Raw genomic sequence first — 24927 nt, 5'->3', positions numbered from 1 at the left:
TTTAAATGTTTTAATGTGGGCTCTTAACTTTTTATTTTATATAAATGTAAAATTTTTTGAGTGTTTTTGAAAATGCTTTGAAATTATGAATATTCTTTTGCCATTGCCTAAAGGAAACCCCAACATGTTGTATTCCATCTCTCAAATCTCATTGCACAGTTAACTTTCCTCATCTTGACCCGTCCACATCGTAATTTTGACCCCATAACCAATGGGGTTTGGGGTTAGCTAAAAAACTTGATGTTTGTCCTTCAGAAAACAAACAAATTCGCAGTTTTTCAGCGAATGTACTTTTTAAATGATTAAACACTGATTAAGCACTTTTAAAATCATTTTTATTGGTTAGATGTTTGCAAAACCCAGTAACAAACATAAAGGGTGACTAATAATAATGATTTATGCCGAAAAAATCGCAAAATATGGAGGTACAAAGTTTTAGAAGGATATGTGGCAAACAGATCTCATAATTCATATACAGTACCTGATAAAGAATAGCTCATACCTTTTATGTTTCATGCAAGATAATGAAAATAATATGAAATTGAAAGAAAGTAAAAAGCAAACATCATTTTTTGTGAACTTTTCTACAGTAAAATCACAGTAAAATTAACACTCACAGTGTATATATAATCCACACTCTCAAAGTGTGGATTATATAAACACTGTGAGAGTTCATTTGACCCTTTTTAACATGATTTTGCTGTGATCTCCTCCATGGTGCTCTGTTTTCTGTGTCGCCTTTCTGGTCCATTAGCAGACACTGTTGGGCTTCAACGCCTGCTGTGTGTTAGCATTTAGAGCTAGCTGCAGTGGTATGCAGAGAATCTCTGTCCTCTTGGCCAGCTGAAATATGGCCTTTGTGGCCCCTCCCTTTCTGCTTCTCAAAGTCACTGACACTCTGGACCGTTACGCTCTCAGACGTTTCTCTGCAAGACTCACACGGCAACCTTCATGACTTTCCAACCTCGACCTTTTGAACCTGACCCTCAGCTTGGTACCTGCGAGCATGGCTTTCTTCAACTGTCTAACAGCACTCCTCAGCCAGGCTAAGGTAAGACAGAGAACGAGACAGAGAGAGATGTCAGTTACACAACATAAAAAGCATAGTTGTAAAGCATTATTTGCATAAGACTGACATCAGGCTTATGTTCGTTTGAGAGATGACACCTCCTAAACTGTGTGCTTACAGCGTCTGAACAATAATAAAATGAATACACTTTTGTAATCCTTAGCTTAGTATCATGAGTTATATAAATGCAACATGTACTACAAGTAGATACCGTGGTACCACCACAGTACGTTTTTAGCAGAAATAACTCTGTAATTGACCATATTTAGAAAATTTCCAGTCTATCTACAGAAGTAATGTTTTTAAATAAATAAATACTTTGTACCGTCTGTGTGGATAGTTGTAGAAGGCATACTATGTGTATGTTTGTTTGGGTGGTGAAGTGGGTGTAGGAAATGAGCATTTGAGCACTAACTGGACTCGCTGAATGGCTACTCATAGTGGGGTGAGCGTCAGCAAAAAGTTTGTTACCACGGTAACGTGTTTTTAAAAGCACCCTTTCACCAAAGTCCTGCACGGCTCAGCCAATAGGCTACGCTGCGGCTCCCATGACATCACAACGTTCCTAGTGAGAGATCCTGATATATTTAGTCTTTTTCCGTTGCAGACTTAGAATACAGTGGAATGTCTGTTCAACTGAAATTACTGGAGAATGGGTGGACTCATATTTTGATTCAGCATCAGACACACACACATGTTCAGCCTTTCAAGCATGAATTTAAATAATGTCTGTTTCACTCTGATTTTGTTTAGTTTAACAGAAAATTATATATTATATAATTGTGCCAACATATTAATTTCTTTCTAGGAAACATTTTTATACTTAAAAAAAAAGGAATACTTGGACAAAAAAAAAGAAAAAAGCAGCCAATAAGAGTCCTGCATTGATGAAAATTCCTTCAATACTGTTTAAAAAGCATCCCAGGTTGAGACCATAAGGTTAAGACATCAAGAAGCTCGCTTATAAAAGAGAACGATTTTGCAAATTCTAGTCAAAGGGTGACTACTTTGAAGGTGTTAAAATAGAACATAGAGTTCATTTATTTTGAATAATTTTAGTCACAACATAATTCCCACAGTTACAACTGTATTATTGCATGGTTTTTATTCTAAAATGTGGAAAAAATATAAATAAAGAATGAGTGAGTGATCCCAAACTTTTGACTGTATATGATAACAATGTGTGAAAAACATGCTGAAATTCAAGCCATCATGCATTGAGAAGCCACTCCTCAAATGATCATGCTTCCTCAAATTCTTATTCATTTGTTTGATTCAGAGATAGCTTTAGACCTTTAGACGTGTCACACCAGGTGGACGTCATGACACAAGTGAGACTTGAGAACACCAGCAGAGCTGAAAAGTATAAGCAAACCCTCTTACATTTTGGTTTGTTTCTCACACATAGCTATACACGCAATACATTTAAATGATACCTTTATGGTGATTTTACTTTTTAAAGCACTAAACTTTCATTCCATTAAATATGCTCAGAAAACATACACATCTACTAATAAATAAATCATTTGAGATTGGAATGATCGGGGCGAGTAAATGATGACAAAAGTTTCATTTCTGCCTGTTCAAAAATACAATCAGACTATTTAACTGATGCTCTTTGTTAAGAAAAAGCCTTGAAACCATACTTTTGGTTGTTCAATGCAAAACATGCAAGTAAAGAAGCTTTTATCATTATAGTCCTTGAGATTCTTGTTATTGGGATTGTAGCGTAACTCTGAATCACACAGTGTCTAAAGAAAATGAGACATAAATATATTGTTGTCATATTGCATCAAATATGACAGATAGCATTTTTCTGATGTTTCAGAAGCTGACAAACTGCTGTCGTGTGCGGAGCACAGGTAAGGATCTGGAATTCTATTACAGCTTAATGGCTTACTACTAACCACATTTCTAGGACAGCATCTAGAGCACCTAGAAATTAACTGTGATAAAGTGGATACAAATTCACCTTCAAAAAAGCCACAAAGGAGTGGTTCCATAAATTCAGATTTTTGTTCTTCCACAGTCACCTTTAGTTTGGATGATGCTTAAATAGATTTTTTGAGTGTGTTATTTTCTGTAAAGTGTATGCAACCTAATTGAATAAATGTAAATTAGAATGAACTAGGAGTAGATCTGTCTACTCAGATATCTGGTATGATCTGTTCTTGGACTCCTTGACCTACCCTCTCCATGTGGTCTAGATGTCACCCAGTTGCATTTGGAGAAAGTGATGGTTGTCTCCAGTTTGGGATCACGTGACACAAAAAGTGGATCATACTATTTATAACACACCTCAGACGGCATGAAATCTGATGTGTAATTATTCACCAGAGACTTTGAGGTTTCGTATATGTGCCATGTTTAGAGGCCAGATTCTGGAAGTGCTCACAAAAACACAATTATACACAAAAGTTATTACCAAACTTCACATGAATAATTACCTACAATTCACCCATACAGAAACACCAAGATCAGATTTATAAATATATTACTCAGCTCCTTTGGGGTTGTTTATTTTTAGGCTCAGTGTTATATTACTGCTGATACCTCATGGAGTTTATTGGATACTAATTCTGAATTTTTTTGAATGTGTGTAGTTTATTATAGTGTGCAAACAACTAAAGGTCCCCATAAACTATTTAAATGAAGAAACTCAGGAAACATGATATTTGGTTCTTGTGAATCACACTCTTGCACACAGTTTTTGTTAAGCTCAGATGTTGTGTCATTGTCTGTCCTGTTAAAGGTCATTCAGATGGATTGATTGCTTCATCATTTCACTGCTCTTTGTCATGTGAACAACCTTTAGAAATGTGCTTCCCAGTCATCACAAATCTTTATTTGCTCACATGGCAAAGCATTGACCACAAGTGTGAGATATTTACTCTGTGTATTTACACCTTAATGCAGATCAAAGTCAGAAAGGTATCAGTCCACGGTAACATCAGGCGATTGGTTAGTTCAGTGATTGGATTCAAACTTTATGATAAGTGATGCAAAGTAGGGTCACACATTGAATAGAACAAACAACAATGTTGTCCTACCAGCTGCTGCCATTTACATGTCATTCCTTACTGTAAATTAATGAAAAAAGAAATAACTTTATTACAAAACATCTGGATATCTGTCTCTGTTTGTTTACCTCTGTCCCCTTATAAAAATAAAAACAGTTTAATAGTGTTAAAAAAAAACTAAACTGCACTAAAGCACTAGTTTCTAGTTTATTTTGTTTGATTTAGACTAAAAACATTAAAATCACATTACAAGCTAAACAATACTCTGACAAGATGTATTATATGAAGAAATTAAAAGAAAAGTGAGTAATGCAGTGCCTTTATTGAAATGTAGGGTACAAAGAATATTTGTTTCGTTTTATGAATTTAAAATATTTAAAAATATATATATTTACTCCACAGCCTAGTTTATAACATTTTAGCTATAAATAACCTGACCAGCAGACCGTTAAAATAACTCATAGAAAAAAAATCCGCTAGGCGTCAGGACGGAAACTACAACAGTCAAAAGACGCACAACCATGAAAACTTCATATCCCATGATGCTTTGCGGGTTGAAAGGTTGTAGGACGGCGTCTACGGAAAGTCTTTTAATTAGAACTTTTAGAAAAGAAATGAAAGTGTAGTGCTATTGACTAATAAAGAACCACGAATAACGGCTGGTTTGCCTTGGAGCAACAACTTCTAACTCATCAGAGAGGGAAAATCCGGGGTTAAAAGTCGAGATCAGAAGTCAGACGAGTTTGGGAATGGATAAACGTTGTAATGGCCAACAGGCGAGATGTTTAACCTCACAATTCAGAGAATATACATACAGAGCTTTAACTTTACTGCGGAGGAAAGCGAAACGACGTCAGATAGAAGCGGGTAAGTCATGCGGATAAAATTCTTGTTTTCGCGGGGATTGTAACTTACGTTATTTTCTGGCAGCAACGACTAACTGTATAACATTCAGAACAGGACTCGCAAGTCTTCCAGTTATGCGTTCTTCATTAATTATTTTTGTTTATTAAATTATAAAATACACGTGGTTGCTAAACTCTAAATAAATATATTGAAAAATTATGTTTTAGTGAATGTGTTGTTAGAAAAAAAGCGGACCCTTACGCGTTAAAACATTATGCCTATAATAGTTATGTTAAACGTATCATACCTACGGAAGTTAGTTAATTGTTACTTTTGTAAAAACGTGAAATCTCACTCATACAGTTTATGAAGCTTTCAGAATTGTTCTGTCATATTGTTTAATTTTTGATGACTGTGGAGATAGTGACAAGTCGTCACGAGTATCACTGTAAAAAGAATAATAAATTATGACTTTATGCAATAAAACTCCGAAGAAACAAAACCCGTAGTATATTTTGGGGAAACATTGGTTACCATGTCAAAATGTTCCGGGGTCAGTTAAGTTACACTTAAGCACACGAGAGTACATGCGCTGCCACGTTTTTACATTCAGTTGAAATAAGAGATCTATTCATCTGTGAGAGGCCAACAACCTTTCACTCACACATATTATCGTGGAAACTACGTGTATTTCACAGAGTGACACGGGTTTCCTTAAGGCTGTTCACTGAGCTGCCTAGCAGTTTTGGGTTATTTAATAAGTTTTAGGACACAGGAGCTGCCTCTTCTTAAATATACACCAACTTAGAAATACTAATAATCATGCTTTTTGATGGAGAGAGAGAGGCCAAAATGGCATTTAATTAACATAACTGACATGTGTCCTGACCTGGGTCTTATAAGACTCCCTAAAATGTTTGATTTATGAGGCAACTTTCTGCTGTTCTCATTATAAACATGACAGTGCCAGTATTCAATTTCCACAAAAACTATGATGATCTTAATTAGTTTTCCAGTTGCTATAATTAACCTTTATGAAAGTGGACTTTTTGAGTCTGTGGACTTGTTTTGTCTTTAATTATTTGCCCCAGGGGAGAGAGAGAGTTGTGTTTTGGATACATTTCTACAATAAACTGAGGAACAGTACATAGTTTCAGAATTACTCTGACTCAGCAAGTTTCTCTTTTGTTTGATTTATTGGGTAAACATATGTTAAGCTTGTGATGAACATCATGTGTTAGAATCAGGTAATGACAAATCTTTCACCAGAGAGTGTTTCAAGAAAACGACGTGTTTATTTGAATAAAAAGATTGTTGTCATGTGTTGATTCTACGTACAGTAGAATGTTTGCAGAATATCAGTAGGGCTGCAACTAACGATTATTTTGATAATCGATTACTTGGACGATTATTTTTTCGATTAATCGGATAAAATGTAATTACATCTTTTGCTTATAATAACTAAATCAGATATGGGAAAAGTATACACAACTGAACTCATTAGCCTTCTCCCAAACTGTTGTGAATGTCTCCATAATTAACACACCTGGTAAGTTGATTCAGGTGTGTCATACTATTCGAAGCAACTGACAATAGTCTCTCCCAAACGTGGGAGCGAGGGGAGGGTCGGCCAAGGAAATAATTTTTTGTGCCATGAAAAGTGAGATATTTGTCATTCAGATGTAGTGAAGTAAAGTAAACAGAAAAAGTAAAACTTAAGTACAGATACTCAAAAGGTGTATTTAAGTACAGTACTCAAGTAAATGTACTTCGTTACTTCCCACCTCTGAACTAAATAAACCACCAAATCAGGGTATTTGGCCTATTATGTACTTTGCAAAGTGCAAACGCCACAAATTGGGTTTTACTAATATAATCTTAAATTTTGTCATTTAAAACACCTCTCGGCTTTAAACTTTAAAACTGCGCAGCTTGAAGAGATGCATGCAAAACACGTCTGACTATAAAACTGCGCACCTCGAGCTGCATGGAGAGACGCATGCTAGGAGAGACACGTCTGACTTTAAAACTGCGCAACTTGTGCCGCACGGAGAGACGCATCCACGGAGAGACACGTCTGACTTTAAAACTGCGCACCTTGCGCTGCACGGAGAGACCAGTGTTGGGGAAAGTTACTTTTAAAAGTAAAAAGTTACAATATTGAGTTACTCTATAAAAAAAGTAACTCATACGGTACTTGTGTACTTTTTGTGGAAAATAATTGAAAGTACTTTTTGCGTTACTTTTGCGTTACTTTTTCTCACCTAACTGATGCTCATGCTTTTCCAGACTTTGCTGTTCTTTAGTGTTTAACACTGTAATGCATTTAACAATCCTATATAGTCTATAACACCTTTATTTTCTTTAAAAAACACATTTCAAATTATTTTCTCACCAGTCCACCTCATCAGAGCTCTGCCTACTGTTGACACTGCTAACTTCTAGGGCTGTGCAAAAATATCGATACATGTAACTATCGCAATATTTTGTTTTTTTGATAGTGTATCGATAATGATACCTCTACTATCAATATTTTTTAAAAATCATGTCATATACATACGGCCAAAAGTAAGTGGAAGCGAGCATGGCGAAAAATATAAGAACGCTTGGAGCTCTCAGAGCTAGACATATGCCCAGTTAACAGAAAATATATATCACGTGATTTATGCACAACTTGTGAGTGAAGTACGGTAAAATGCTGCTGCATCCGAAAGCCAGAGGGCGCTCTCATGCAGAAACTCCAAATACGCACTGCAGAAGAAGACCATAACACACGTAGTAGTAGGAAATGCCTAAGGACATGTTTTTATCACCGATCCTCAAGCCTCCTCAGGTATTTTTATGATAATAAAGTATATTTATAATGATCATGTTTGACGGGTGTTGCTTTTTCAAATGCACGTCATAAGCGACTCAAACTCGCACTGCTTTTAGATAGAGCAGCATTTCTACTGATCACAGAGCCGTGCTTCAAGGACAAGCTAAGCATCAATAAATTAAACGATACCTTGCATTATCGCAGCCAGCTCAGTTTCAGCAGGATTTAGTGATAACCGCGGTTAACTGGGCACATGTCTACTCAGAGCTGATGTGTGGGTGTGCTTTGGTTTTCAAAATAAGTAATGGAGTAATGAGTTATATAAAATAATGCTGTTTGTAGGCTTCGCAAGTCATGACACAAGTCACTTGGCTACTGCAGACAGTGCATTAGACAAAAAGTTTATTAAGAAAAGTAACAATGACATTTATTGTGCTTTCACGGATGTGACACCAGCGCATTTACAGCACGGATGAACCAGGGGTTTTATACTGCCCATGTTCAGTGTTTTAACTGTAATGCACCACAACAGCCAAGTGACTTGCGTGACCCACCTTATTCCACCTTATTCCCCTGTGCTACCCACTTGAGGGGCGCAATCCACAGTTTGAGAACCCAAACCTCTGATCTAAAGGTCCATGCATCGCACATCATGGCCACTCTGCAGAGGTAAGGGATGTTTTTACACTTATCCTTACAGAAAACCCCCGGTGGTGCACAGCATGTTGTATTTCTAGCTCTACTTTTTACATTTTCTATTTAAAGTATTGCAATATATCGCAAATGTGTATCGTATCGAAATACATACCAATATATTGTATCGTGGCCCATCTATCGTGATATGTATCGTATCGGGAGTCACTTGCCAATACACAGCCCTACTAACTTCGGTGTCACTCTCCATATTTATTGTGTTTTAACAGCGCGGCTAGTTGCACAAGATGGCGCTGGTGAGCTTTTGGGACAGCAGAGTAGTTTCCAGTCATATATAGGGATGCAACGATTATAGATTTGGTTGGTACAATTATAATTTGAGGAATAATCACGGTTGCACAATTATGACGATTGTTACGCATACATTAATTTCTACATTTTTACTGGCCCTGACCAAAATTTTACTTGCCCGCCACAAAAAGTAATAAATAAATAATAATGTCTAGTTATTAATTTGTTTTTTAACCTATGCAATCTTAATAAATAAGATCATAATACCATAAAACTATTAGCCTAACTCTAATAATAATAGTCAATCAGTTAGTAATAAAATTAGAAAAAATGATCAAATTATGAGCAATAGCACAAATAAATGTAATAAAGCAAACACACAAATAAAATTAAAAGTGCTTTTTAGGTGTTTCAGGTTGGTCTAACTGGTTATTAGGTACAGAAACTGAATAAAGGAGTCAAATGTAAAATAACATATCATAGTCTTCACAGTATACTGAAATATAGATCAAACCATATTAAAGTTATTAAAGTTGATCAGTCAGGAGCAGTGAGTCTGTTTTGTCTTAGCTTTTTGTTGTTTGATGAGCATTAAAACAGATACATTTATTATGCTGCTGTCCCTTTAAGAGCTAGTGTGCACGGATCACATGCTTTTTGTTTCCACACTGTTTTTGTTTAAAGCAAACTATAATGGATTTATCAACGTGATAAAGAGCCTATTCACTAAATAATAGCATAAAATAAGTTAAATTGGTTCAACTTGCATCAGGAGTAGACTTTGAATTTGAGATTGCGCGTACAGAATGTACGCATCCAGAATGTACGCATCCAGAATGTATGCATCCAGAATGTATGCATCCTGTTAGCCGTCCTCGAAGCGACGCTTGTCGTCCGGTGTGCTACTCCGTTAACTTACAGGCCGCTTTGTTTGTTTATATTGCACTGAAAGCCCAACTGTCACCGCTACAGCCTTGATTGCGAATGTACATGTAAGATTGGCTGTTTGTTTGGTCTCTCTGCCATAGTTAATCTAGTGTGTGTCGTGGCCTCCGTGTCTCTGATAAGCACGGCTCTTTCTGGTGCACCGCTGGTGTAACTTTGATTTAATTTTGTGCAAGTTGCAACGTTTCTGTTCCGTGCAACAGAAACATGCAGTGTAATGGAGCCTTTACGATTAATTAACCGTGACGTTTTTAAGCGTGGTTAATAGTGAACCACGGTAATCGCTGCATCACTAGTCGTATAACACTGTGTGGGAAAAGGAGGATTTTTGGCCGGCAAATATGGGTGGATTTTTTTTAGGATTTAAAAATAATGTATAAGTGATATGACAGACCCTCTTTGCATTGCTGAGCACTTTGTTGAGCCAAAACAACTCGATAGTGTTATAAGAAGTTATGATTAATCTAATATATAATATATTACTAATATTATATAATATTATTTTGAGAGGAAAATGACATTTAACATTATGTTGTATTTATGCTGGTATTTGGTGAGGAGACTAACAGATGACAGTTGTTTCCTCTCTTTCTCCCGTGCTCCGCCCACTCCCCAACCCTTCTTTAAACAGTGACCGTGCCCATTTTAAATCTGCAGATCTGTCTGTGCGTGCAGCGCCACAAACAGTCGAACACAGCTTATGTTTACATTCAAGAGGCATGTGACCATTGGTTGCTGTTGCGTGTCATGACTTGCGCTAATTTCGCGATCTGAAAGTTATCTTCCAAACATGATCAGCATTTGCAGGACAATGGATTGCTGTTGCGACTCGTGACTCGCGCTAATTTCACGATCTGAAAGTTGTCTATTGAGCATGACCGGAATTTGCAGGCATTTTGTCCATGGTGGCGAGTGCGGCCACACTATAGCTCCGCATCTTAGCTCTGGCCTCCCATCGCTGTGTCAAGGGTTGCCAGATTTGCGCAACAAAACGAAGCCGGAACACTGCAGCACTGCAGACATGGCAACACTCTGATGTTTTCTGTGCAAGCATGTGCGATCATGTCTACACTACTTTTAATTCAGAATTTCACTTCTGCAACAAAAAATTTTCATATAAATCAATGATTAGACTGAAAAGTAACTTAAGTTACTTGAAAAACAAAGTAACTCGAGTATTGATATGTAAATTTATAAAGTAACTGCGTTACATTACTCGTTACTTAAAAAAGTACTCTGATTATGTAAAGCACGTTACTTGTAACGCGTTACCCCCAACACTGGGAGAGACACGTGGGACTTTAAAACTGCGCATCTCGCGCTGCACGAAAAGACGCATCCACGTAGAGAGACGTCTGACTTTAAAACTGCGCAGCTCATGCTGCACGGAGAGACGCATCTAAACGGTAATTTTAAAAGGGAAGAAGACGCGCTTGATTTATAACTGCGCAGCTCGCAAGTGACGTCACAGACCAAATAATTGATAATGAAATTCGTTGTCAACGAATTTCATTATCGATTATTATCGATTTTATAGATTAGTTGTTGCAGCCCTAAATATCAGCACACATTTTGGTAATATTTTATAAGTCACATTTACAGGCTCGTAAGCCCCATGATAGCAGTATGCCGTATTGCATTTTTACATTTGAACACTAGAAATGATAGTATTCTAGTAATAAATATTTACACACAAGCATCCCTGCTAAAAACAACAGAAACCATCAGAGAAATTACAACACAGGATTTATTGGTCATATTGGCTGTTGTATTTGTTTTAAGTGGAAACTATAATAGTCTCTAGTGGTTTTGTTGGGTTCTGTTGGTGTTATCTGGCCAATGGGAACCAGTAAAACACCATTAAATCCATTTTAATTGTAAACAGCTAATGGTTCATAATAGTATTGTATAAGACTTTAGAATTTGTATTAAATCAAAAGTTTATTGAAACATTAGTGAGAAAAGAGTCTCCTTTAGCTCAACTACAAAAATGAAGGATAATGAAGCAACAAACAGGCTTTGCTGACAGGTATTTTTATGTTCTGCAGTGACATTATTGGTTGCTAGTAAATAAGAGAGATAATATTACTCAACGAAGCTTGATAAGTTAGTTCCTTTCTCTCAGTTTCTTAATGTTGTATGAGCATGATGAGACCTTTGTAGCTAAGTGTAGAAATATTGGATGTCGGTAATCTTATTCTAAACATAGAAAATCAAATGTTTTATCGTCACATTGTTTTTATTGTAGTCGTGTTGCTGCAACTGGATGCATGTTTTCCACATGCTGCTTTAGATTGATGGATTTGACAGAACAGGGACAAATGCTGGATCATATTGCTGTCAGTGGGTTACTTCTGAAAGTGAAGCGTTGACGTGTGAGATTGTGTGGATGAAATCTTAGTTGGATCTTGACCTGTTAGGTAGGTCTCTTCATTCGCATGGTTTTAGTGGTCTGGCTAAAATTCTGTCATCATTTACTCACTGTCTTGTAATTTCAAACCTGTATGAATTTTCTTTGTTCTGCAGAAGACGAGAAGATATTTTGAAGAATATTGTCAACAACCAATGCAAGCCAGTGGGTACCACCGTGGTACGGTTACCAACATTCTTTAAAACATATTTTGTGTTCTACAGATGAAAGTTATACAGGTTTGAAATTTTAGAGTTTTAGAGAAGAATTTTCATTTTGGGGTGAACTATCATTTTAAACAAAAACATCTCTTTCATCGTCTTCAGTATTCTGTAGAATAACTGTGGTTTTGATAAAGTTTTTTGTGGCTAAACACTTGTTTTATCATCTGATCAGAAAGCTGTAAAATGAAGAAACCTTTCTGTTCTCCGCTGCAAGAACGTTTGTGAGAATAGCACAACACAACAGACAGATGCCAAAGGTACCAGAGATACCAAAGGGTCTGAATGTACTACAAAGCAAATAAACAATGAACTGCAAACAGCTCACAAGATTCTACAAGAGGAAGCTGACTGACTGACTGAAAGTGAAAGTGACCTATTTGTCAGGTATGGACCCATACCCGAAATGTGACTTCTGCATTTAACCCATCCAGAGAGTAGTGAACACACACACAGCAAGTCGTGAACACACGTACACCCGGAGCAGTGGGCAGCTATCACTGCAGCGCCCGGTGAGCAAGTAGGGGTAAGGTGCCTTGCAAGGGCACCTCAGTCATTACCCACCAGCCCTGAGAATCGAACCGGCAACCTTCTGGTTATGAGTCCAACTCTCTAACCATTAGGCCACGACAATGCAATGTAAGCCGCTGTGGATAAAAGCGTCTGCCAAATGCATGTAGTACATTTCAGCAAAATAGTGCAGATGCTAATCATAACTACAGAAACATCTTCAGAAGTTGTGTGGGCGCTATTGGGTTTACTGTGTGTTTAAGTTACAGCTGTTCTTAGAACTCTAGACCAAATGAGCTGGTGGCAAGTGTACAAGTTTACAGTGTTTCAGGATTTCAGTGGTTATATGTTGATGTGTCAATGGAAGCGCTCTAATATTTTTATAATATTGAATATAAAGGATGGAAATAGAATTATGCAATAGGTGTTCACTATTATTTCTGTTACTGAGTCAGACTTAGTATGAGACTTATGTCCTACTTTCGTTTCACCCTGATCTGTAAGGCCTGTTCATACCAAGAATAATAGATGTAAAATAAAAATGTATACTAATGTAATGTTATGTACAGTATATCTTGAAGGTTCTGTAGGTTGCTTTGGACAAAAGTGTGTGCCAATGTATTGAAAATGTGCAAGCCATTTAAGGGTTAGTTCACCCTAAAATGAAAATTGTGTCATCATTAACTCATCCTCAAGGTTTCAAACCTGAATGACTTTCTTTCTTCTGCAGAACACAAAAGAAGATATTTTGAAGAAATGTTGGTAAACGAACAACAGTGGCACCCAAGCACTTGCGTTGGTTTTGTCTCCATACTAGGGATTCATGTACAGTGGCTTGAAAAAGTGTTCACACCCCCTTCGTTTTATTCACATTTTGTTATGCTGCTGCCTTATCTTAAACTACTTTAAATTATTATTATTTTACATTAATCTACACTCCATGCACAATAATGACAAAACAAAAAACTGATTTTTGACAGCTTTGCAAATTTATTAAAAATAAAAAACATAAATAAGTACATTGCATAGTATTCACACCCTCAACTCAGAAAATGGTTAAAGCACCTTTACAGGCTCAAATCATTTTGGGTATGATGTGAAAAGCTTTACACATCTGCATTTGGCAATTTTCTGTCATTCTTCTCCTCAGATCCTCTCAAACTCTTGTCAGGTTGGATGGAGATCATCAGTAGACAGACATTTTCAGGTTTCTACAGAGAATGTTCAGTTGGGTTCAAGCACTAGCTGGGCCACTCAAGGACATAGACAGAGTTGTCCATAAGCCACTCTTGCATTGTTTTAGTTGTGTGCTTAGGATCATTGTCATGTTGGAGAATGAACCTTCTGCCCTGTCCGAGGTTCTGACTGTTCTGGGCTAGGTTTTCATGATCATTATCTCCGTATTTTGTGTACAGTCCCTGAAGCTGAAAAACACCCCCACATCATGATGCTGTTTCCACTACACTTTACTGTTAAGACGATATTGTACAGGTGTTGAGCAGTGCTTGATTTTCTCCAGACATGATGCATGAATCTGAGAATCATCAAACCAGAATATCTTGTTTCTGACAGTTTGAAAGATTCGTTGAAGTATGTTTTTGCATATTTCAAGTTTCCATGTGTCTTCACTGAGCAAAGGTTTGAGTCTGGCCACTAAGCCATAAAGCCCAGATTGATGGAGTGTTGCAGTGATGTTTGTCCTTCTGTAAGTTTCTCCAATCTCCATATATGTGACCCTGGACAACAAAACCAGTCTTATGGGTCAATATTTCGAAATTGAGATTTTTACATAATCTGAAAGCTGAATAAATAAACTTTCTATAGATATATGAGTTGTTAGAATAGGACAATATCTGGCTGAGATACAACCATTTAAAACTCTGGAATCTGAGAGCGCAAAAAAATCAAAATATTGAGAAAATTGCCTTTGAAGTTGTTAATCAGGGGCACTGTGGCAGACCATCCACTCACAAAAATAAAGTTTTATATATTTAAGGTAGGAAATTTACAAAATATCTTCATGGAACATGATCTTTACTTAATATCCTAATGATTTTTGGCATAAAAGAAAAATCGATCATTTTGACCCACACAATGTATTTTTGTCTTTTACTAAAAATGTTCCCGTGCTACTTAAGACTGGTTTTGTGATCCAGGGTCACATATGATCATGGAGCTCAACCAGAGTGATCATCAGCTTCTGGTCACCGCTCTAACCAAGACCCTTCTCCATCGATGGCTCAGTTTGGACAGGAGGTCAGCTCAAGTAAGAGATCTGGTGGTTCCAAACCTCTTTCATTGAGGATAAATGGAGGCTACATGCTTCTGTGAACCTTCAATACAGCAGATTTTTTTCAGAAGTCTTCCCCAGATCTGTGCCTTGATACAATCCTGTCTCAAAGCTCTACTGGCAGTTCTTTTGACCTCATGTCTTGGTTTTTACTTTGATATGCATTTTCAGCTGTTGCACCCTTTATAGAGAGGTATGTGCCGCTCCAAATCATACTTATTCAATTGAATTTGGCACAGGTTAACTCCACTCGAAGTGTAGAAACATTAACAAGCAAAACTAATGCTTCTGAGCTAAATTTCAAGTGTCCCAGAAAAGGGTGTGAATACTTATGCAATGTACTTATTTTTTTTTTATTTTTAATAAATTTGCAAAGCTGTCAAAAATCAGTTTTTTGTTTTGTCATTATTGTGCATGGAGTGTAGATTAATGTAAAAAAATAATCATTTAAAGTAGTTTAAGATAAGGCAGCAGCATAACAAAATGTGAATAAAATGAAGGGGGTTGAATACTTTTGCAAGCCACTGTATGTATTCAATGTCTGTTTTATATCCCGTCAGTTTTTGGAAAAATCCTCTCGGCTCTGCGGGTATACTGTCTCTGTTACAGTTAGTGTTCGATATACACACTGCTGTGCATCTCTGTTACTTGCTTTTTGGGTTTGTCTCCTTGTGTAACGATTCTAGGGTTGATCATGGTGTGGAACGAAATAAAAGCAAAGAAATGTACTTGTCGCGTATTTAATAACTGAATTTCATCATCATCAAGGAGTGTAATATTCAAGCTCAATTACAGAATGAAACTTACCATTAGGGCTGTCACGATTATGAAATTTGGCTGACGAATAATTGTCTAATAAATCATTGCGATTATGACGATTAATTGTCTGTTTTAGAGCTTTGACGATTATGGCGATTAATTGTCTGTTTAAGAGCTTTGACTTTTAATTCTCATACTTTTTTATTCAACTTTGAAACGACCATATTGTTCTGAATATAAAGACTATGTTTCTTGGAAATACATCAGAAAAAAATGGGTCATCATATATTTAAGGTTTAGGCTTTTAGCTGTCAATAATACAACCACCAAATACTTGTAAATGAAGTAAATTGATCAGGGTGAATTGAAGCCACCATTAAAATACTATCAGTCATAGAAAAGCTTCTAGTCTGTTTTTTTCTCACTTGCAAGACTACAATAAAAGTTTACTTCTATGTTAATGAGATTTTGGTAGACTGGTTTTCACACTGAAATAATATTAAATTGTACTGCAGGTTATTTTTATGGTATATGCTTTAGTTTTTTTTTTTAAGTGATTGTGTTGTGGTGGTACATTTTACAAGTATTACCATGCGTTAGTTACAATATACTGTATGCACTAAAATATGCAATATGCAGATGCACTACAGCTCCCCCTAGTGTCTTCTATAGAGATATGCAATAATTGCGATGATCTGAAACCATCGCGATGAGGTCAAACAATCGCGATGAGACGATTATTTAATAATCGTGACAGCCCTAGCTGATACCGATAACATTAAAATGACCATTTATCGGCCGATTCCGATATGGCTGATAATTTATTGTGCATCCCTACTCCATACAATAGAAGTGAATGGGTACCGTCGCTGTTTGGTTACCAACATTCCTGAAAATATCTTCTGTGTTCTGCAGAAAAAAGTAAGTCATACAGGTTTGAAATGACAAGAGTGAGTAAATGATGACAGATTTTTTTTGTGTGAAATATCCCTTTAAACGAGCCATTCTTTTGCTGGTTTTGAAGCTTTGATTGTTTTTTGCGTGTTTAACAATGGATGTTCATATTTCTAGTTTTTAAAAAAAAGCTTTATATTTCACATATTTCAAGTCTATTGTTCACCACTGTCCCTCTTCTAACAAAACGACTGAATTTCTTCCGGTCTATATAAAATCCCTCCTTCCGAAACGCTCTGATTGGTAAAGCTGACCAGGTCTGTTGTGATTGGTTCCCCACTTAGAGCGTGTGTCTGAAGATGTCCCATCCATACCATATCAGTGAGCTTACGCTTCTCAGGCGTGATTGGCCGGTCCCCCTCTCAGTGAACATTAGAGCTGGGCGATGTGATGATGTTATAGTACAGGGGTGTCCAAACTTTTTCTTAAGGGGGCCAGATTCCATGTTGTCAATACACATGGGGGCCGTATACTTTTATTTTTTAATGCTTTTGTGCATTTTATTGTTATGCTAATCATGGTCTTAACTCTTAATTAAGAATGATTTATTTTTAGGTCAGAGCACATATAAAAACAAAACATCAGCGTTACATAAATTTAATAAAATATGGATGAAAATGTGTGTATTAAAAGTATAGCTCAAACGAAGTGCGACACTGTAGCAGTAAAAGGTTAAGATTTTAGGTAACATTTTAACAGTCACATGCAAATTCAACACCTCAATGGAGGGATGATAGGCCTATAAACATCAGGGTTTAATCAATTACAAACTGATTTAGTATAAAAATATGGATAGAATGTATAGAGAGAAAGTTATAACTCAACAAATTGTGGCAAGTAAAAAATGAATAAATTATTGTACATTGTAACAATTACCTGCAAACTCAACAAAACATCAAGGGTTTTAAACAATTACGTAAACTGCATTAATGTAAAATATGGATTAAATGTACAGATGAAAATGTATAGCTCGAGCTTAGTGACACTAGAAAATAATACATTTTAAGTATTGAATGAAACAGGTAACACTGTAACAATCATCACCTGAAAACTGAACAAATCAGTGCGATGGATGGAACTGCGATCTGCACTGTAGCACATTTGCGAGATCTGGCTGGACAGCCGCGGTCGCAACCCGCAAAATGTCTCGCAGATGGGCATCAGTTATTCTGGACCTCAAACGGTTTTTGTTCAAGTTCATAACAGAGAAAGTCTGTTCACAAATGTACGTGGACCCAAAAATGCTCAACATTCTCTTGGCAAGTGCTCGCAGTTTGGGGAATTTCTCTTTGTTTAGTTGTCGATAAAAGTCTAATTGCGAGAGCTGATGATGACAGCAACTCATCATCGCACTGCAAGTCAATGAGCTCTAGTTGCAGTTCATGCGGAGCATCAACGGGATCCACGGAAAAAGGAGACGCGAAGAGATGCATATCTTTCTCGATTATGGTAAAATCTTTAAAACGCCAGTTAAACTCAGCAAAGAGGGCTTCGATCACCTCTGCATAATTCCCTACTTGCCCACTTGTTTCTTCTGGGAAAAAGTCCATTACTTCTTTAAGTGCAGGGAAATGTGAAGTTGTTGATTTCACTCTGTGACAGGTGTGTTTTGAACAGTTGAAGTTTAGTTGCAAACGCCTTGATGTGTGAATACAGCTGACTCACCACTGCGTCTTTTCCTTGAAGGTTGACATTTAATGCATTCAGGTGTTTGTTAATGTCAATTACGAACGCAAAGTCCGTGAGCCACTTAGGGTCCGACAGTTCTTTCATTGCATGTCCCTTTTCGTCCAAAAACTGGCCTATCTCTCTCCGAAGCAAGAAAAAACGCTGCAGAGCATTCCCCGACTAAGCCACCTTACATCGTTGTGGTAAATAACATCTCCATATTGCGCCTCTATGTCAGAGAGAAACTGCTGAAACTGGCGGTGGTACAAAGCTTTGGCACGAATGAAGTTAATGGCTTTTACCACTGGTGAAACAACATGATCAAACTTCAGACATTTTGCGCACAGTACTTGTTGGTGAATTAAGCAATGTAGTTTAACGGCATTGCCCCCTTGCTCGCTGACTTTGTTGCATAGCAGTGATGCTAATCCACTTCTTTCTCCCGTCATAGCGGGCGCCCCATCGGTAACGATTCCGCTTAATTTCTCCCAGGGCAGTTTCATGTCATTAACTGCTTCAGACACACACTGCATTAAATCCACACCTCGTGTCTGGCCCTTGATACATTTGAGGTCCAGCAGCTCTTCTGTGATGTTTATGTCCTCGTCGATTCCTCTCAAAAAAATGAGCAGCTGGGCAGTGTCTGAAATATCAACACTCTCATCACATGCCAAAGAAAAATGATAAAAATTATGCCCGCGTTCTGTCACTTGTCTTTTGATGTCGGATGATATTTCTTCAATTCTCCATGCGATAGTGTTGCGAGCAAGGCAAAGATTCGCAAACTCTTGCTTCTTATCTGGACAGATGTTTTCCGCAATTTTCATTACACAATCTTGAACAAACTCGCCATCAGAGAAAGGTTTTCCACGTTTAGCGATAAGGATTGCCACCTCGTAGCTTGCTTTGGTAATGTTTTCATTGGACTCTTTTGCCCTGATAAACCATCGCTGCTGGGCAACTAGAGAGGCTTCTAACTGTTTAACTTTATCCTCTCGTTCGCTGCCGGAGAAGCTCTGATATGAGTTTGCATGCTTTGTCTCGTAATGCCTCTTCACGTTATATTCTTTCAGAACCGATACAGTCTCGTTGCATAATAGGCAAACGCAATTATTACGACTCTCTGTAAAAAAATACTCAGATTTCCAGCGCTCATTAAATCGACGGCCCTCCTTATCAACTTTGCGTTTTTTTGACATTGCCATTGTGGCATCCTAACGGTTTAACTGTCACTCACTCGGCCTCTCACTACAATTGGCCCTGAAATCTAGTGCTGCCACCTTCTGTTGACATTGTAAAACGTGCATGATTTGTGTTGCGGGCCGCCTTAAATACAAATTAATAGACACGCTGCGGGCCGCTTAAAATTCATCCCCGGGCCGTGATTGGCCCGCGGGCCTGACTTTGGACACCCCGTTATAGTATATCGCCGATGTCTTGCAAATATCCCTATGTCGATTACAACATACAGATACCAGACGATAATTGATAATAATGGAAAATACGCGTTATAACATTATCATGCGATGTAGGCTTTAGCGTGAACATTCATGTTCATATGCCCAGGCAGTCAGTAACAGTGACAGAATTTTGGAAACGTCAGTTTAAAGTGCTGCTGTTTTCTGTCGGTCGCTGCACAGATAGATCAAGAGAAAGACGAGCTGCATCGGCAAAGCAAAACCTCAAGCTCGCGGGGCTGTACCGGTGTTCGAATGGTCCTACCCTGTCAGATTTTCCTATCGCAGGGCAAAACTTAATATAATCTAAACCACATCGAAAAAATAAACAGGTAGAATGATTTTACAATGCAAAATACCCTGTCAGATAGATAGTCCTACAATCTTAAAATAAACACATAAAATAAATTTACAGCGTAAATACAGCTGTCAGATCCTACCAGCATAAAATAAACATGTAGGATTAATTTACAGCACAACACCCAATCAAATTGTACTATATGTAGAATGATTTAACAACGAAAATACACTATCATATTCCCGTAACAGTATAAAATAAACAGGTAGGATGATTTTATAGCCCAAAAAAATGAAGTAACATTGATGTGCGTGTGCCTGGTAGGATATTCTGACGGGTAAAATGAAATTTCAAGACACCTGCAACATTTTTCTACTGCATAAAAGCTATGGTTTATCTACGCGCTTTACCTAATGAAAGAAGTCACTGCAACACTGGTTTGTGGTGCGCGTAGCGTGTCTGTGTGTGTGTGTGTGTGTATGTGCATGCGTGTTTGTTTGGCACTTGGCGGGTCCAGAACGAATTCCCTCCCGGTCCGTATCCGCAGATTGATCGTCTGCGCAACGTTGCATGAAGTCAAACACACCCGATATTATCGGACATCGCAATGATTTTAAAGTCGATAATCGATCTTTTTTTTTAAACACATCGCCCAGCCCTAGTTCACGTGTATTCATAAGCTTTGGCTTTTAGCAGTAAACGGTAACAATGGTGTCAACTTCACTTCATCAGTTAAACGCATGCGGATCGATCAAAGTGTAACGGATGTCTGCTAGTGCATGTGGAAACGTCAGTCTTTGTTAGAGATTGCAATTTTTTCCGTATGGCGAGGGAAATGACACCAGACCGATTGGGTCAGACCAGTTATATTAATTAACACTAATAACAGAAGCGTTAGTTTTGCCTTTTTATATTGGACCTAAATTGGATAATAAAACAAGCAGATTAACTAGGAGACATTTGCAAGCAGGACTTCAAAGGACGTTTCATAGAAGTGTTTTAGAGGTATGCGCACGCACACGCACACACACACACACACACGCACGCACGCACGCACGCACGCACGCACGCACGCACGCACACACACACACACACAATATCAGTGTATTACACAGAACAGCTTTCACAGCCGAAGTTTAAGTCATGGAAGCTGTTATTTCACTGTTGGTTATCTTAGAATGTGTGTAACAGAATTCTTAATACCAGCTGTAGGACTGTGATGAAGGTGAAAGTAATTAATTGCGCAGCTCAGTCAAATGTTTACAAACTCTGATTGTACCAAACACTGACCAAACACTACTCCAGCGGCTCTTCCTCTTCTCTAAGGAAGGCCTCGCCCCTTTTTTGGAATATTCCTTTGGGCGAAGGTTTTTCAAAAACTCGGAATAGTGACATCATTTACTCGGGTAGTATAGGGCTGTAGTCCGATTCCAGCCTTTCTCTGTAGTCCTTGAAAAGCAAATTCTGACAATATCTCTCTTGGCATTGAACTTTGAGCTTTATCATTTTGCAGATATTGTTTATGCTCTAACAGCAACATTACACACTAGCTAAAGTTTGAAAATTGGCATCAAGGGGGAATGGCCGCTTTAAATTGCTATTTTAATTTGCTGTTAATATGCAACTGTGATCCCAAAGATATGATTCCTCACTATTGTTATAGGTGTGGATTGTGTTATTCTCTTAAAGTTAAAATTGTTATAAATTTATCTTTAATCTTCATCGCTATAGTCATCATCCTTTGTGTGAACGGGCCTCAACCTCTCCTTGGGATCAATATGACCCCAATCAAGTTGGAGGTCAAAATGGTTCCCTTCTTCTCAGTGGAATAAGATTTTGTGACTTTTCTACATTTCCTATCTATATTAGGATCTATTCCTATCTGTTATAGTTTTTTACTAATCTGGTATTTGGGGTCAATATGACCCCAATTGAAAATGAATGGGAAATGCGAAAAAATATTTTTTTCATCAATGAATCTGGCATAAATCTGAAAATTTTAAAACCGAAATGAAGACATTGTACTAGAGCTCAAATGCAATGTAGAAAAGACATGTTCACGCATGCACACACACACGCACGCACGCACGCACGAACACACACACACACACACACACACACGCACGCACACACACACACACACACACACACGCACGCACACACATACATACACGCACACACATACATACACGCACACACACACCTACCTCCACAGGGCCAGGGAGATCTTCAGGCGCACAAGTTACAAAGCTGGCATTTCAAAATGCATCAAAAACTAAAAAAATTGACTATTTGAAAGAATATTTATTTTTTATCTCTTTTCTATCATTTAAATATACATAAATTCACAAAATGTATCACAAAAGTTGTGATACAAGCAATTGGCCACATCCAGTAAAATGAATGGCTCTCCATGACCCTCTGCTGGTCAAAATATTTTTTTATTACTGAAATCCTTTTAGGTTTATCTCTAACCAGCAGATGGCAGAATTCTACACCTAAGACCTAGATCAGGGGTCACTAACTAGCGGACTCCGGTCCGAATGCGGTCCGCGGGATGCGTCTGTCCGGACCTCAAAGACTTTTGACATAATAAAAAAAAAAAATGAACGCTTAACATTATTTTCTAATGCAATAAAATTTATACCAGGCACATCAAGGTCCGCTCAGTAGCAGTTTGGGTCCTACGGCGCCACGGACAGTTAACATATGCGCACTGTCACTAGTTCAGATGTCGTTGAGTGAAGAGAGTCGAGACAGACTCGAGTCGAGACCGGTTTGTCTCATTTGCTCGGAGTCTGTTGCGGTTGTCAAAATTGGAAACCTTAAACGGCATTATGAAATTAGACGTGGACACTTTGAAGAAACTTACCCGCAGCAGTCCGAGGTAAGGACACGGAAAATATATTAGCTCAAAGCCCAGTAGGAGCGATCTACACGGGTCCTCCCTCACTCACTTACTGCCCAAAAACCAACATATATGAATGATCCCTAAGAATACAGTGGATCTTAGGAAAACATAAAAAGCCCTTTACTGATGGGAAAAAAGGAAAAGAGTGCATGGAGGCTTCTGTGAAACACTTTTAGAAGGAAAATAAAGACATGAACTAAAAAAAATTAAACAACCCCCCCTTTCAGCTGCAACAACCACAAGAAGAGCTGAAATGTTATCAGAGGATGATCATTCACAACTTGATGCTGCTATTTGTTAATCTCACAGGGTTCCCACTCTTCTTGAAAGTGCTTGAAAGTATTTGAATTTCTGACATATGAATTCAAGGACTGGAAAGTATTTGAAAACAGACATAGGTACTTGAAAGTGCTTAAATTAAACAAACTAGATTTTGTTAGTTGCATCGCAGTGTGTTGCCGAAGCCAGAACAAAACAACGCTGATGATCTGGGGGAAAGCGGGAAGAACTTAAAAAAAGAGGCTTTGAGCGGATGGATCGTGATCATGTGCAGTCCTGCATAAAACAGTCAGAGGCGTGGAGTTATTTAACTCGCTCAATGCCAGAGAAGTGCAAATTCAACGATACTTGAGCTATAATAAAAATATGTTTTATCAAAGTTAAGATGTGGAGTACACCAGCAGGTTATGCATCAAGCAAAATGGTTAAGATCATCGTATACAGTCAAACATATGTTGTATTAAACCACTGCTAAATACGTTTTTTTCAGCTACGTTCATTTAAAGAATAATTTCATTAGTTATCATTATTCTTGTCAGTGAATGTGCCTTAAGAGTTTGAATCGTTTTTAGGATGTTAAGAAACACTGAAATGCTAGCTAGATAGCATTGGTTTAGCGAAAACAAAAACATGCTCCCAGCAGTGTTATCTGTTGCAGTAATAAACTTTTGCTGTGTGTTTGGGCGGAGGTTTGGCTATTTGAGCTTGCTGTGTCTGAAGTCGCTCAGTCATTTTTGATCAAGTTCACCATATCAGCGTGATGGAATGAAATGTTTGAATGCTGGTGTATTCCTGCACGCGTCAGAGACCTGTATCTTTAAGAAACTGCTTTGTACCTAATTTTGAATATAACAGTAATAATAATCATCATACAGTAATATCATATATTTTTATTTACAATTTATTTTATATAATGTCTTGAAACTTTCCAGAGCACTATTTACACAGATTGACAGATGACATTGAGTGTACATAGCGCTCCTCAGGTCACCGTTGATTACTTGTCACATTGAATGCTAAATAAATAAATTAAAAATAAAAATATTCAAATGAAAGGCGAATTCCAAACAGAAGTAAACTCACTTATATTGTACTACCTTTGAAGGGCAGAACCCTTTGAATTAAGCTCCTTGAGGGCATTCTCATCTGTTTATTATCAAAACTAATAATGCACAATCATTCTGACAAGTACAATAATAATAACATATATGAGATTATATTTACAAATGATTAAACCAAATTGAATGTTTGTCTTTTTAAACTTTTTTCTTGGTTAAAAACCAAAAGTAAACATGTTTTCCCTGCAGTAGGTTTGCATTTGTTAGAAATGGTTTAATAAAATATTTAAAATCAATACATAATACATGATATAATTTGCTCTTGAGGCAAGTAGCCATGTTAAAATCAAGATAATGTACAGCCAGTCGGTTGTCATCGCAAAAGAAACCCCTTCTGTGTGATACTTGTCTCCGCTTTAGTCCTTTATTCTATAATAAGCGGGCGCCTGTACTGTACAGTATCCCATAC

General features: G+C 37.5%; 1 protein-coding gene across 2 annotated transcripts in view; it reads left to right on the top strand.

Moving 5' to 3' along the window:
* The first annotated feature begins 907 nt into the window (after positions 1–907).
* The window catches only part of stard8 (StAR-related lipid transfer (START) domain containing 8), a 75099-nt gene continuing 51079 nt past the window's right edge, over positions 908–24927 (top strand). Inside the window, exons 1-2 of one of the 2 annotated variants that reach the window (XM_057358232.1) lie at positions 908–1051; positions 2898–2931. In XM_057358232.1, coding sequence (XP_057214215.1) covers positions 1007–1051; positions 2898–2931 — 79 coding nt within the window. In that variant the 5' untranslated portion in view covers positions 908–1006. Of the gene's footprint in view, positions 1052–2897; positions 2932–4678; positions 4957–24927 lie in introns of those variants that run through there. The other variant, XM_057358222.1, reaches the window with a different exon arrangement.

Source organism: Triplophysa rosa, linkage group LG2 (genome assembly GCF_024868665.1).
Source record: "Triplophysa rosa linkage group LG2, Trosa_1v2, whole genome shotgun sequence".
In the NCBI taxonomy this organism is placed as follows: domain Eukaryota; kingdom Metazoa; phylum Chordata; class Actinopteri; order Cypriniformes; family Nemacheilidae; genus Triplophysa; species Triplophysa rosa.
The sequence above is the reverse complement of the archived record's forward strand: the minus strand, read 5'-3'. Positions and strand labels throughout refer to the sequence as shown.